Below are 15,801 nucleotides of genomic sequence, written 5' to 3'. Positions count from 1 at the left end.
GTCCACCATCAGTGTCTGACCTCACAAATGCACTTATGGATCAATGGTAAAAAATCCCCATGAACACACTCCTAAACCTTGTGGAAAGCTTTTCCAGAAGTGTTGAAGCTGTTATAGCTGCAAAGGGCCAACATCATATCAAAGCCTATAGATTAAGAATTGGATGTTAATCAAGTTCATTTGCATGTAAAGGCAGGCGAGCGAATAGTTTTGGCAATATAGTGTGTTGGTATGTATGTATATGGTGTGTATATAATTTTTTTCCACCATTTATTACTCTCAAAATCTCCTGCTTGCTGTTGCACTGACGCCTAACGGCAGTGGCTTGATTGACACCCCGGGTGAACGACGCCATGACCCAACTTTTCCCCATTGATTAGTTTCCTCTCTGCTTTAGCTACCATTCTAAGAGCAATTCACAAATTTGGATACATTTCTCCTTATCATGTATTAATATCAATCTACATGTATTTATTTCACGATTAAATACACTTCTTTGTGCATTATTTATTAAACTTTCAGAACCAAGAACCATAAAACTCCTTGGCTAATTGTAGCCAAAAGATACATACAACATCTATAAGCTTGTGTTTTAAATGAACCTTTTAAGCTGCACTAGAGATTCTTCTTACTGACTTCAGTTTAGGACCTTTTCAGTACAATACCAGAAAACGTTTATGACATCACCTCAATAAAAGGTAACCAAATTAATAAGTGCTGTTTAACTATAATTAGTAAACTAGACTAGTTAGGTTGTAATTGTTTCGTTGCTTCACACATTATAATAAACTACATACTATACATTTTGATGTTATGCAGCTAAAAATATTGTTCCGTAAAAGCATATATGTGACACAGTTTTTCACCTGTTTTATTAAATGCATTATCTTTGACTATACTCATAACGAGATGAGTGATAGAGCTGCAAACACCTTTATCTTTTGCACGAGGGTTTAGACCCTTTTTTTGTTATTCATAATTTTAATTTGCTCTCACTGTGACCTGATGTGATGTCAGATCTCCCACTGGAAACCCTGAAAGCTGAGATGACATCAACCAATGATATGTGACATGATACAAGAATTGATGCGACCATGCAAATGAGTGGGGAAAAAACACCACCACATGATCGATTTTTGCCACACCCCCCAGCAAGATGCTGCCCTGGCGGGTTGCCCATGTCGCCTATGCCTAAATTCTCCACTGTCAAGCGACACTCAAAACAAGTTCAATACAGAACACACACTCTACCCTGCTTGGTGGCTTGCTGTGTGCTTGACCAATTATGCTTTTATTTACTCATAAATAAAAAAGGAACGACTGATTTCACGATTGAGTAAAAAGTACGATATGTGACTTTGAAATATAGTGAAGTTAATGTAAAAGTCTCGCCAAACGGAAATACTTTAAAGTACAGATACGTGAAAAAACACCTTAAGTACAATAACGAATTACATTCACTTTTTTTTACTGTCCACCACTGGAAAAAAGCAACGTGAGAAAATCCAAGTCAAGAATGGATGAGTAAATAAGCATGTTCATAACAGGAACACTGCCAGGATTTATGTATTTGTTTATTTATATATTTGTGCTCGGATGCTGAGTTACCATGACTCTGTGTGACCAGATTAACTGACCACAGTGTCCACACAGTTCTCACAGACATAGACACAATGGATCTTTGTCAGTTTCCCTGCTCTGAGTATGTGAGAGAGTGTGTATTGACAGAGTGACTCACTGCTTGCCTATGGGATGTCTGATGTAACCAAGTTATTCAGAGCGATTCCTGTTTCCTTTCCACAACAACAGCACCTGCTCTGTCCTCAAATAAAATCCCTTAAATATTTTGCAGCACATCTGCCCTGCGGCTGAGGGCCAACGCAACCCACACTTTCACAGAACTCAGTTTTGTTTTCTATTCACTGTGCTATTAGTTTACTTTTTTTTTTTGTCTTAGTGTTTATTAAAAGGTCCTGGTCCACTATAGGCTTAATACTGGTGCAAAAACATTGGTGGAGTCCCAGAATGCAAAACAACATATTGAATTTGCTTCATGTCCATAGTGAGCTATGATGGCACCGAGTCTGGTATTGGAAGCTGGTTTATATATTTTTTTTAACAGATGAGGAAATAAGTTAACTAAAAAAGCTCAAGCACTGCTGCATCACTCTTTAGTTTAAGGCCAATTTTTATTGAAGTCAATTAAATAGTAGCCCAGTGATTAGGTTGCTGGACGTCCGATTTGGAGGTTGTAAGTTCAGATCTTGCTGCCTTCAGGTTATTAGTGATGTGCCCCTGAGCAAGGCCCCAACCCTCAACTTATCAGGTGTATAAATAAAATAAAAGTCGCTCTAAATAAGGGCACCTGCCATATGCAGTCAGTCAAAAATGTCTTTTTTCTGTTCATCTGCATCGTCTTCTTGCAGCCAGAAGGAAATCTGAGTTTGATTTTTCTCCGGAATACATGAGCAGTGAGTGCATCTGTGATTTGAGGCTCGAATCCCCACAGAATCAACAAGCACTTTTTCTCGGCACACCGTCGGGGTGGGGGGGGATTGTGGGATATGTGTGTGTGTGTGTGTGTGTGTGTGTGTGGGGGTCAATCACACACAAATCGTGTAATTTGTTTGTAAGACAGTTAATGATGTGTATTTCCGCAACCAGAACATTGCAGAACTTTTTTTTTCCCTCTTTATTGAGAATGCAGCTTAAAATCACAAGTATACTGACCAGCTGTGCTGCCTTCAGACATCTGAAAACTATTCTTCAACATGAATTTCTTGTCATTCCTGTTCTGCATTACACAAGGAAAAACTGATTAAAAGTGATGTTAAAAGAGGACGTACTACAAAGTTTGTATAAAATGAGACATTTCTGATATGGGCTTGAGATATTAATGAAATCTTGAAACCTTTGCGTGCTTGTCCACGTTTCATGAATCCAATTTCTCCCAGCTTTCCAAACCAATGATGTTTGTTTTCACGTTTGCTTACGCAGGCAGATCAAGGCTAGGCCCGTGATTTATTCCTCGCGTTATCAATCTTTCACCTAAAGCTGAGGCAGGAACTTTTTGCAAACATTTGCACAGCCGTCCTTCTCATACCCCCCCACTACTTCAGCTCCCAGGACTGTACTTATGCATCCAGTGTGTTACTGGATTCTTGAAGCACTCTTGGCAGGAGATCAAGGCACTAAACCTTTTTGTGTATTCTGTCTCTTCTCCTCTTTTGACACTAAACTGAGATACAGAGGTGAGAGGAGGACATGATAGAAGGATCAGAAATCCTGGTTTGGATGCTTCTCTCTTCCTGTTTCCAGGTGTACAGGGTTGAAGTGTTGGGTCACGCCGTGCCATGGAGCGTGATGTAATCGTGTTTATAGTTTTAACATGGATGGAAGATTAACCACGAGTCCCAGGCAGGTCAATTAAGGACACCTGTATCACTAAGTGTGAATAGTGTCCTTTTGAGAACCTGCTGTGTTTAAACCCTCATGTCATTGATGGCAGTAATGAATGCTATTCCTCTTACCTCACAGAATTCAAGCAAGTCATTAGCCAGTGCTACAGCTACATAAAATATATTTTACAAGTCGGCTCGCATCTTCTCTTGCCTTGTTTAACTGTAGAGAGTCAAAACCAAACAGAAATATTGCACTGCGCTTTAAACTCTTCTATGGTCATGTTCTCGCTTTTATCTAACCCCATTTTCTTAGTTTAACATGGTCTTACATTTATAATCCAAGTTTGCACAAATCTTTAAATGCTTTCTGTTCCCCTTTTTTTTTGTACACTACATATAATATGGGATATTGACACTGTATATTGTGCCTCCAAATGTTACTGCACACAACATAAGGAACAGTGGTGGACAGCAACGATGTAAATGTAATTCGTTACTGTACTTTAGCTTTTTCACGTGTTTGTACTTTACTGAAGTATTTCAAATTTAGGGAAACTTTCATTTGATTTTAACTTCACTACATTCCAAAATGAAATATCTTTTTACTCAACCTCAACATTTTGCGAAACCAGTCGTTCCGTTTCATTTATGAGTGGACAAAAACATAACTGGTAAAATACACAGCGAGCCACCAATCAGGGTGGAGCGTGCGCTCTGTTAGAAACTTTTGTTTGCCGCTTGCTGGTGTCTACATGAACATACAGTTCAGCATCATTTCAACGGCAAGCGAAACATTTTGAGAGAAAAAACTGATTCTAACTTGCTTCAACACCCGTGGCCTTATTTGCGGGGTTTTTTGAAGTCGTTAAAAAGATGATATTGGGCTCATGATCATTTTAATAGATATCAATCAGTGTTTGATTTATTAATATCATTCTATAAATAAATCAATTAAATTAATTTAATTAATTTAAATAATTTACATTTGCTAGACCGCTATTTGGGTAATACAGTGTGTGTGTGTGTGTGTGTGTGTGTGTGTGTGTTTTACATTTATATTTAATATTCCAAAAATATGTTCTACTTATTTAGGCATACTTTGTCTCATTCCTTCCAAACATCATTCATTCATTCACCCCCTCGATATGTGGAATTGTCAGGATCTTCTCTTTTTAAAAGAAAATCTTGAAGCTCAAAATAAAACGCTTAAGAATCCATAGTGTTAGCTGCTAGCCACATTCAGCTTAGCAGCTAATGTTAGCACTATTTATTTATTTATTTATTTATTTATTTATTTTTCTGAGTTTTTATGCAATTTCTGGTCGGAGTGAGTAGCCACAGTGACACTGCGCTAACTCTAGATTATTTTTATACAACTGCCATTGTTGTGTATGTTTTTAAGTTTAATAATAATAAAAAAAATTCCCTCAAAGCGCGAGGTGGAGACAAAACAAACTTGCATGATCCTGCCAATCAGTTCACTTTGTAACCTCTCGACAGGTAGTTTAGAGTGTTCAAAGACAAACACACTCTGACTTTCACTAATTGATCTTACTCATGGCTCACTGGCTGCTTGTTGATTCTGCTCATTCAATTACTGTGAGCAGATGCCGTCCACGTGGCTGTGTGTGTGTGTGTGTGTGTGTGTGTGTGTGTGTGTGTGTGTTTGAGTAATGTTGCATTGCTCATCCAGGGGAAAAAATACGAGGCCCAAAGTTTTATCACTTTTCTCAAAGCCTGCCTGCATACTTAGAAAAAATGTTCACAGTCTGACTTGCCTACAATTTATAGCCCCATTAACCAGATCACTCTTACTTTAACCAGTGTCCTTACACGTATTTATTTTCGTTACAGCGGGTCCCAAATATTTGAATAATTAGCCAGTAAAATCATTTTTATGTTATTTTTGTCCATGCTGGGATCTCGACTACAGAGCTGCGTCCCGGTTTTACGATGTTCGGCAGCTCGGTAGCTGAAGGCATTTTTACTGCCGTAGAATAACGAATGTCGCCGCCTCCGCCACAGCCTCTAGCTGTTTAGAATGCGCTGTAAAAGCATCTGCTCATGCGGTTTACCCTCTCACCAGGTTTTGCCGAGTGAGCTTGGCAGTCCTCCAGAGCTTTTGTCATCTTTCCCCGTTACCCTCTGTGGTCAAGGTCTACATGCCATAGTGCACAGGAAGCACTTCAGCACCCTGGCCACTGTTTAAACTTCTGGAACTGGACAAGACTCTTTTCAGATTGTTTTTAAGCTTATATAAATAGATTTTTGGGTCTCCTGTGGGAAGAATATAAAAATCACTATTTAATAAAAACGTGCCAAGACTTCAGACTGAAAGTGAAAACAAAACAATAAGGAGGGTCTGGTGGAAAAAATATTATTTTTTTAAGGGTGAATATGAGAACGTTAAACAACAATATTTTATTGCTTATATTCCAGTGTTGCAAAGTAACTAAAATGATGAAGATAACAGATAACATGGTGCTTACTGTAAAAGCAATGTGATAGGTGCTTTTGTCCTTGTTATATTATTACTTTTAGATGCCTCTGTATCTGTTTTTTTTTATTTATTTGATTATTATTTTTTTTAGAATAATGCTGTATTGAGTCATGTGTTCTGTAACAGAATATCCAGCAGAAATGCTCACTTAGGAGTTGTTTGTGAAAATACCAGGAATAGATGTGTAATGTTATAGTTGTTGATACTAAAATGATCAAATATTTGCTGTTGAATAAACATATATTATTAGGTCAAATGAAGGAAGTGCATATGTAACTATTAGGATGTAGGTTTCAATGAAAGGCTGAATATTTGCCGCCTCTTCGGAAAAACAAAAACAATATTAATGAGTTATGTATCTCAGGGTGATCAGTGGCACCAAGATTTCCCATTCGCCATGTGTTCATGAAGACAGTTCACAGGAGCATGTATTTAATCTTTTACACTGATTAATGAATAATACATGCCATGTTGCTTAGTCCCAGACTCCACATTGGCGATAGCTGACCTTTAGCCAGCGCAGCACGTTTGTTTGCATTCTTTCGGTCACAGTTTGTGCAACTGGGGATTTGAAGGTTTTGTTTGTCGAGCTGTTTTATTCCTCAAAGCAGACACATCGCCTTGCTCCTCTGACTCCTGCGTGCCTTAAGCTGTCCACTTCCTGACCTCATGGTGTTTGCGTTCGGTTCGTGTTCCGGAGTCACTTACTATCGCCCGAGCTTGTCAGACCAATACGTAACATGTTGACCCGCTGTACTCTCTGCACAGGTTTGTTTGTCCGCTGTCATAGCTGTAAACACGTTGTTTGGTTCAAGATGGCTTTTAGTGCTCCTAGACACAAATATTTTGCAGCACAATGTATTTAATTCTGTCGTTCAGCACCTCGCCAGGCACCCGAAATTAAACAAAAAAGGAGTTTAGTTAGAAGCATTAAATTGTTAACACTAAAGGGATACTACTGCAGTTTTTCTAGTCTAATTCCTTATCCAGTGAAACGTTTTGAAAGCATTGCCCACACAAAGGTAAGGATGAATTCAGAGTTGGTGAAATTGCCAAAGTTATATCAGTATTTACATGTACATATGAGTGCATATGAGTTACGTTAGTTACACTGCACAAAATGAGCTTTTCAGTAGCCACCAGACGAGCATGTTTAAAACACAAGCACTTGCCTTTAAGCCAGAAAAAAATTGAGGGATAGAATATGTGGACTGAATATGGAAAGTTTTGTTTTAGTGCAACTTAAGAGACAATAACAAAAAAATCTATAACAAAAAAGAAAAACAACGATGCTGTGCTTATAGTGCGGTTCAACTATTACAAATAAAATTGGTCCTTTTATTGAAGGTAAACAATGTCTTTAATTAAGATTCTGTAAGTGCTTGGTAGACTTTTAAATGACAGTGGTATTAATTAATTTATAGTGTTGTAATGATTTATTTGCTTATTTAAAGCATCCAACAACTTCGCACAGACCTCTATTTTATCAAAGTGTAGCGTAAACAGGCTTTCTGTGTTTTTGTCTCTGCAGGGAAATTCTTGCTCATGAAACAAAAAAAAAGATGGTTCCTTTAATTAAATACTTGTACACCAGTTTAGTTCAAAAATACTTTTACGCTTAAGTGATTCACTGTTTATAAGACTCGAATCTCTTTGTGCCAAACAATGCATTCCCTTCACATAATCACTCGAATCACACGTTTACTGTAAAAGATCATTGTCTCTCGGTTTTGTTTCATTGTTAATCTTTTTTTTTTTTTTTCTTTTCCTGCATGTTTTCGGCATTCCTTTTTCGCTGGCAAAAATACACGCTCACATTCTCTAAACAACTGGAGGCTGTGTGACTGGAGAAGGTCATCTTGACTCTATCACATCTGTAGCAAGACAAGAGGCTGAACACACACATACACATGAAGACGTCCGCTTCATGTTGATGAAAAGTTGGGAAAGTTGATCTCCCGGTGTGCTTCCCGCTACAACACAACTCCTCCGCATATATTTTATAATGTTATAGGTTAATCCTCAGGAGTAGGGAGCAGCTCTAATCACTTCTGATCACTTGACTCAGAACAAAGCCAGATTGCTCTGGATTTATCTTCACTCACAGCGAGCGGGCCTCAGTGAGCAGTTCATGTCTGGTTTCCTGAGGACATCATGTCCAATAGATTATGGCCTTGTGTATATCCGACATTCCAGACAGCGTAAAGCAACATAAACTATTTAAACAAGCGTTCAAAGGGTTGTTTCTCTGAACCCTTGGTGATGGACAGGGAGAGTTGAGAAAGCATGCATACATTTCTGTACAGCATTACAAAGAAGCATATTTGTTGACATTTTTTAGCAATCATTTTTGATTCATGTTTTTATTTTGGAAGTAGATACTGCATAAAGCACTTTCACTTGATGGTATATCACAGGATTTAGTACGATTCAAAGTTACTGTTGCTTCCCCGTGATTCATTATTTTCTGCAGCATTAGGGCTTAAAATATTATTTTATTTTTTTAACAACAGCAGAAAACCAAAAAGACAATAAGGTTGCGTCACGCTTTTATTATTATAGTGCATATCAAACAGCTTGCTCTTCTCAACGGCTTAACTCAACGGGTCTTCATTCCGTGTATAGGGTTTTTTTAAAGGCACATTTTTTTGGGCAACATTTCTCTGGATGTCACATATAAAGCATGTTTAAATTAATGTGCTAGTACAAAATGTGTCCCTGTCACATATATATTTATTTATCAACTATTGTACACTGTTTTTGAGCACCAGTGCTGACTAGTTTTCCTGCTACACTTAGTGTATATAGGTTAATAACCTTTTACTCCACCCTCAAATCTAGGGTGAGCTCTGTTCTGTGTACCAGCATTCCTAATTTTCTTTGTATTAATAAATTAGTTTGAATTTGCTGTCAGGGTTTCCCTTTTGCAACACAGCTCATGGCAACAGAAAGCTATTTAGTGTGCTTAGCGCTGCTGTGCATAGAAACTTGACGTTGATGAAACCTGACAGACAGACAAAGATGTTTTGGCTTTGATATGTTGTCTAGTGGATGTGCTTTTTAAATCTTCCAGATTGACACAAGGTTCACAGAGAGCATGCGTGTATAAAATAGTGGGTTATTTTCATTTATACTATACTGGTGAGTCAGTGCAAGAAATAAATTTTGCGCATAAGCAAGAAATATTTTGCCGTATAGTCGTATATTGTATATCTGGACTTTAAAGATATTTAGGGTCTGGGGTGGCAGAACATTTCTAATGGTTATTTGAGTTTGTTAGGCCATAAGGTTAGAAAGCCTTTTATAGCAGCTATAAACAGTCTTTCCTGCACCAGATTCTCTCTCTAGTGCAAAACATGGCTGTTTAGACAGTCTGACGTTCTCCAGTGCCGACACTTGAGGCTCCTTTCACTTTTTCTGGTAAATCAGGGTGATGATTTAAATAAATTAAACTCACCTCAAAAACTCTCTGCTTTGTTGCTGATTAGTATTTCAACCTTGGTTTAACTGTGGTCATGGTGGAAATACCTGTTTATATTTGTCAGTAGATATTTGCTACATTGTATGTATTATACCTGTGAATCAAATGTAAATGAATACTGTGTGAAACTGTAGCAGAAGGTGCCAGATATTTTGTCTTTCATATTTTACCTAATGCACCTAAATCCCTGTTGTCTTCCCTAATTAATTTTCTGTTTTTTTTTTTCTTCACATATTGCAAACCCACCCCACCCCACCCCACTTTGTAGACGTGTTACTTGTCTCGTCTCTGATTGCGGTTTGTTGGGATTAGAAGGATAATAAAGAGAGTCTCCAGGGTGGTGCTTTGGAAATGCTGAAAGGAAATAGGACACACATGTAATAATAGGGAGGATCCACTGTTGGTGGAATGAACAATGGTTTACTGTGTAAGCAAAGTTGTATTAATACAATTGTCATTAAAGTAGCTCTTTAACGTTTCTTGGCAAAAACTTTATTCTGGTATGTATACGTGCACTTAAAAAAAGAAATAGAAAAACACCTGAACCGGTTTTATTCAAAATAAAAACAGTTCTGTACGTGTTGAGAAAATGATCACCACCAACACTGATGAATTGCTCTGAAGCAGTTGGCAGCTGCAAGTTGTTTTCTTCTTTTCAGCGTAGGCTCTGTTAAAATGACGTTTTCCGACTTGTTGCTCTGATGAGTTCTAACTTGCCATGTGTTATATTTGTTAAATTTAAGCATCGTGCCAGTGTGTCATTATAAAAAAATCTTTTTATACTTGCAGAAACTGGCCCCAGGGGTGAACCAGTATGCATACACGTGCGTGCAGGAGCACCCTATCTGGACCAGTCAACAATTCTGGGAGACCACCTTCTATTCCGAGGTGCAGAACCAGATCCGGGACCTGTACCTCAACACCCCTGAGGAGAAGCCGCTTATCACAGCCAGATTTAAGGTAAAAAGATTAAGGTTGAGCTTCCAAAACCTACTTCCCCTGTTGATCTTAGTATCGCGAGCCAATCAGGCGTTTAGATGTGCAGAACCATATGGAAGAGAGTGATTTGCAAATCCTCCAAATGTTTCTAGATCGAAAAGATAAGGTTGGCTGCCTTTAAGGTTCAGCATAGAGGAAATTAATGCTAATTGGCCAAGATCAAAATGCGGGTGCGTTCAAGTTGTGTTAATTGCATGCTTTCTAACTTGATCTACTGTAAAATATAATATTTGGGCTGTATTACTTGGCAGTTCCTGTAATTTGAACCTTCAGTCATAGAGCAGCTGCCTACCTTTATTAAAATTTTATCAATTGACCCTGTAATGTTTGCGACTTTGAGCTTGTGTAATCGTTTAACTGCAGTTGGGTATTCATATTTATTTATAGACGCAACAGCCTGTACATAGATTGAGCACATTCCAACCTCCTTCCTGTTTTCTCTCGTTCATATGTTCTTTCTTCCTGCTTCTGTTTCATCAGGATTCAGGCTCGTCTTCCGTTCCGGCTCTTGCCCGATCTGAGCGCACCGCGATGGATCTGGCAGCCGAGCAGCTGCGGGCATGGCCGAGCCTTAGCAAGGAGAAGCAGTTGGAGCTGGTAAAGAATGAAGAGAGCACGGTGTTCAGCCAGGCCATCCACTATGCCAGTCTCATGGTCTACCTGCTTGTGCCTCTGGACACCAGCAAGAACAAGCTGCTCCGCACAACTACGCCCGCGGCTGACTGGGAGAGTGGCAGCAACAGCATCGTCACCAACAGGCAAGACGATGTGCTCTACGGTGGTTTTTATTTACCGTCCGACGGTTATCATTTTAGACAGTCTGAAAAATAGTGACGCAAGCCTATTCAAATAACTCCCCGGCCTCCAGCAGCCAATTAAATAGAATGAATTTAGCCCTATGCTAGTCCAAGTGTTATTAAAGGACAGGCTCATGTTGTCCTCTTTTTTCCATAAGCAAGGCCGTTCGAAGGAAGGTGCTGACAGCTTCGGGGCTGTCCTCTCAGCACAATGTGTATTCTAGAGATTCAAATTTGTGCCATATTCTCTCCACATCCTCCAGCTGGCACATCTAACTCCCTAAAGCCGACTCCCTACCTCAGCAGAGTGGGTGAAATCTTCTGATGTTCTGGCCCAGTGCACAGCAAAGCCTATGTACAACCAAAAACAACAATACCAGGGAACCCCGGAGCTTTGTAGTTACAATAGTACGCACAACCACAAAGGGAATGTTGTGCATAAAGTGGAAAAGACATGCCAAATCGATATCTCCAGAGCCAATTATATTTAATTTCCTTTTTTTATTATTATTATTTTTTTCTTTCTTGCCAGGCTTGCACAGTAGCCCTTTTAAAACACATTAGTTGCTCATGCACACTGGGAGCTTTTAGCACTACTATATTACTCTAAAGGAGGTTGGGTGGGGGGGGAATTGGTTTCTCAGCTTTAACACACTAAGTAATTAAAAAATAATAATAATAATAATAATTATTTATATATATATATATATATATATATATATATATATATATATATATATATATATATATATATATATATATATATATATATATAAAATCTTTCACATTAATTTCATTGCTCATTGAAAATAAAAAAGTTATAATTTAAAAAATGTTTATGATAGAAGAAAAAAAAAAAACTAAGAAAAATACAGCAACAATATTTATTGTATTATTAAAATACCTCATACATATCCCTGTGGAGGGCTGCAAGGAGCTAGAGCTTAAAGGGGCAGTCAGTTAGTTTTAAAGTTACTATCAAAAGGTTTTAAAGAGGCGGTTAGTAAGTTTTAAAGATGCCATCACTAAGTTTTCAGATGTCAGAAAGTTTTAAAGGGGTGGTGAGGAAGTTTTTAAGGGGTGGTGAGTTAAAAAAAAAAACCTCAACAGCGTTGTAGGCTGATTTATTTTAAGTTTGTAATCTAGCGTACCAGTGTAGATTTATTCATTGCAGAGACTCAAAGCACTTTTGTACGTCGCTCTGGACAAGGACGTCTGCTAAATGCCGCAAATGTTATCGTTTTTTTTTCCTAATGAAATTAGCATTGTTTTCTGAAGCAGTGGTATTGAATATTTCAATGTTGTCAAATTATACATGCAGTCAAATTACTGTTGGCAGCGACACCATTTTTGTTTTATAACTGTTTTAGCTGTATAAATAGGAGGAAAACATTATAGGGAGGAAATAATTTGTTACACTTTTATCCTTGAGGTTTGAATGTTTACAGTTTAGCCATAAAAGCAAAATACTGCCTAACCTCCAGATCGTCTCATACGCTGTCAGTTATACAGTATTTTCAATGTTTGCAGTTCCATTACATGTGATTCTCATGATCACTACTATAATGTGTATCATGACTTGCTTTTTTTTTTTATAGTGAATCATGAGGTTGCAGGACTACCTGAAAGCAGCATGAAAAACAGTTAAACAGAGAATAATAAGCAACAAATGCGCTGCTGTCATCTCTATTTATACATCCTGCACAAATCTTTTTCTGTTATAAAAGAATCCTAGCAACATGTTTCTAATATTGATAAAATCAGGGCTAGGGTTAGGGACACATTAGAAGAAACAAGATAAGAATCATATCACCTTCTCTGTATGCTTACCTTAATAGCTGCATTGTATGATGTGCTTCATTTAAATACAGCCATAAAATATGTATCTAATGTAATCTAATCATTGACAGATTGCTATGGTTAAAGATTAATAAAAACGCACGCTTCAAAACATTTTAGCAAATCTTCACAGCATCACCCAATTGTTGATACTGATTCTTTACAAAAAAAACCCCCAAAGGGATTTAATCATTGCATCTTCTGTGACATAACACTTAGGAATACTATTATTAAATGATTTGATATTTATCGTGTGTTGTGTTTCACAGCATCGCCGGGAGTGTTGCGGAGAGCTTCGACACCGAGAGCGGATTTGAAGACTCTGAGAACAGCGACATTGCAAACTCAGTGGTGAGGTTCATCGCTCGGTTCATTGACAAGGTCTGCACTGAGAGCGGAGTGACCCAGGACCACATCAAGAACCTACACAATATGATTCCAGGTAGGAACTAGTTAAATGGAGTCATAATTATCACTTTGAGCATAGGGCAGAATAGCAACACAATGGACATGTGCAGAGGTAAAGTATGCTGTGTGTGTGTGTATGTGTGTGTGTTTAGGCATTGTGGCTATCCAAATGGAAACTCTGGAGGCTGTCCATAGGGAAAGCAGGAGACTTCCACCCATCCAGAAGGTAAGCATGGTGTTCAAGTTTGTTAATATACACTCAGGAGCAAGACACTAAAGCTATCATGGGTGTATAGTAGGGGTGTAACGATATTTGTAGCTCGGTACAGGGCTTTCGGTTCAGTACACACGTGCAATCCTTTTTACGTGCAGAAAAAAATCCCTCAGGAACAAATTAAGTAGCGGAACGCAAGTTTGTTTAGTCTCTGCCTTGGACTTGAGCACATATTTTTATTATTATTATTATGAAACTTGAGAACATACAAGACGATTCCACGGGTATGGAAAAGAAACTAGAGTTAACGCAGTGTCACTGCGGCTACTCACTTCGTACCAGAAATAGGATTTTCTTTTGCACATTGTACTGTATAAAACATTATACAGCAGGTTTACTGGCAGTGCTATTTTGTGTATCTGTCCTACACTGTCTTGTGTTGTCTTTTGTCTTGCAGTCGGTTGCAAATGATGCACTTTATATGGCGAGGACACTTATGCTAGTCCTTAGTTCTGTGCGCTGTTACGTAGCTCTATGTTGTGTGGCGTGATGTAGCTCTATGTTGTGTGGCGTGATATAGCTCTATGTTGTGTGGTGTGATGTAGCTCTATGTTGTGTGGCGTGATGTAGCTCTATGTTGTGTGGCGTGATGTAGCTCTATGTTGTGTGGCGTGATGTAGCTCTATGTTGTGTGGCGTGATGTAGCTCTATGTTGTGTGGCGTGATGTAGCTCTATGTTGTGTGGTGTGATGTAGCTCTATGTTGTGTGGCGTGATGTAGCTCTATGTTGTGTGGCGTGATGTAGCTCTATGTCGCACCAGGGTTCTGCAAAAATGTTGTCTCATTTCAGTGTGTACTGCGTCAGCTATATATAGTTGAAATGACAATAAAAGCTACTTCACTTGAAACGCCAAAGAGTCCATAGTGCCAGCATTAGCTGCTAACCAGGAAGTGGCTAACACTTCGCTAAATTTTTTTTATGTTTTATGTCCAGCTTCAAGAATTTCTTTTAAAAGGAGAAAATCCTGACAAATGAATGAAGGCTGGAAGGAATGAAGATTTTTGTTAAAGTATGCTGAAATAAGTAGAACAGTTAAGTAGATCATATCTTTAGAAAATTAAATATTAAACGTAAAACACACACACACACACACACACACACACACACACACACACACACACACACACACACACACGCACACACATCTGTATTACCCAAATGGGGTCTAACAAATGTAAACTGTTAAGATACATTTTTCCACTAATTGAATTGTATTTAATCACTTTAATTTGTGCCAACTTAATTGATTACTCAATTTAATCACTATAATAAAAAAGTGCATAGCATGAATTTTTATTTATTCTATTTTATTTGCATAAAATATATATAAACTGTTATTTAAACAGACATTTTATTTAAAATTGTTTCAAAAATTAAATCTGTTCAAATGTTGATGATCAAAAATGTCAATAGTAATAATAATAATAAACTGTAAAAAAAATACGACAATTTTATGTTTTGCATTCCTTCCTCCAAAATTACCGAACCGTGATTTAAAAACCGAGGTGCGTAGCAAACCGGGAATTTTGTGTAGGGTTACACCTCTAATGCATAGATTTATTGACATCGGACAGTTGAAGACTGACTGTTTTTTTTTTTATTATTTCTATTTTTTTTTATCTTTAACTGTCCAGCTTGGGTGAGCCTGTGCCCATAGGCCCAGATTCAAATTCTTGGCTTACAGGAAGGTGAACCCAATGTGGTCTTCTGCTGTTGTAGCTCAACCCCCTCAAGGTTTGATGTATTGTGCATGCTGAGATGCTTTTCCACTTACCACTGTTGTGAATAGTAATTATGAGTTACTATATCCTTCTTGGCAGCTCAATAGAAATAAATCTTGCCATTTTCCATTGACCTCTCTTATCAACGAGGTGCTTCCACCCACAGAACTGTCACTCTACATGATGTTTTTTGTTTTCCACACCATCATTCTACATATGTAGAGAATGTTGTCTGTGAAATTCCCATGAGATCAGCAATTTCTGAAATGCTCAAACCCGCCCACCTGGTACCAATATATATGTCACAATCAAAGTCACAGAGATTGAGTCAATTAACATTAACTGACCTGTATGTGTGAGTTTATACATCAGGCTTCTGC

The 15,801-nt window shown here is 38.1% G+C and overlaps 1 protein-coding gene across 2 annotated transcripts in view; it reads left to right on the top strand.

Annotated features, from left to right (window-relative positions):
* The window catches only part of sbf2 (SET binding factor 2), a 113,817-nt gene that overhangs the window by 73,472 nt on the left and 24,544 nt on the right, over positions 1-15,801 (top strand). For both annotated transcript variants that reach the window (XM_083558696.1, XM_083558695.1), the window contains exons 18-21: positions 10,172-10,342; positions 10,862-11,139; positions 13,287-13,459; positions 13,578-13,651. In XM_083558696.1, the coding sequence (XP_083414822.1) occupies positions 10,172-10,342; positions 10,862-11,139; positions 13,287-13,459; positions 13,578-13,651 (696 nt within the window). The remainder of the gene's footprint in view (positions 1-10,171; positions 10,343-10,861; positions 11,140-13,286; positions 13,460-13,577; positions 13,652-15,801) is intronic.

Source organism: Silurus aristotelis, assembly GCF_946808225.1.
Source record: "Silurus aristotelis genome assembly, chromosome: 13".
NCBI lineage: Eukaryota > Metazoa > Chordata > Actinopteri > Siluriformes > Siluridae > Silurus > Silurus aristotelis.
The sequence above is the reverse complement of the archived record's forward strand: the minus strand, read 5'-3'. Positions and strand labels throughout refer to the sequence as shown.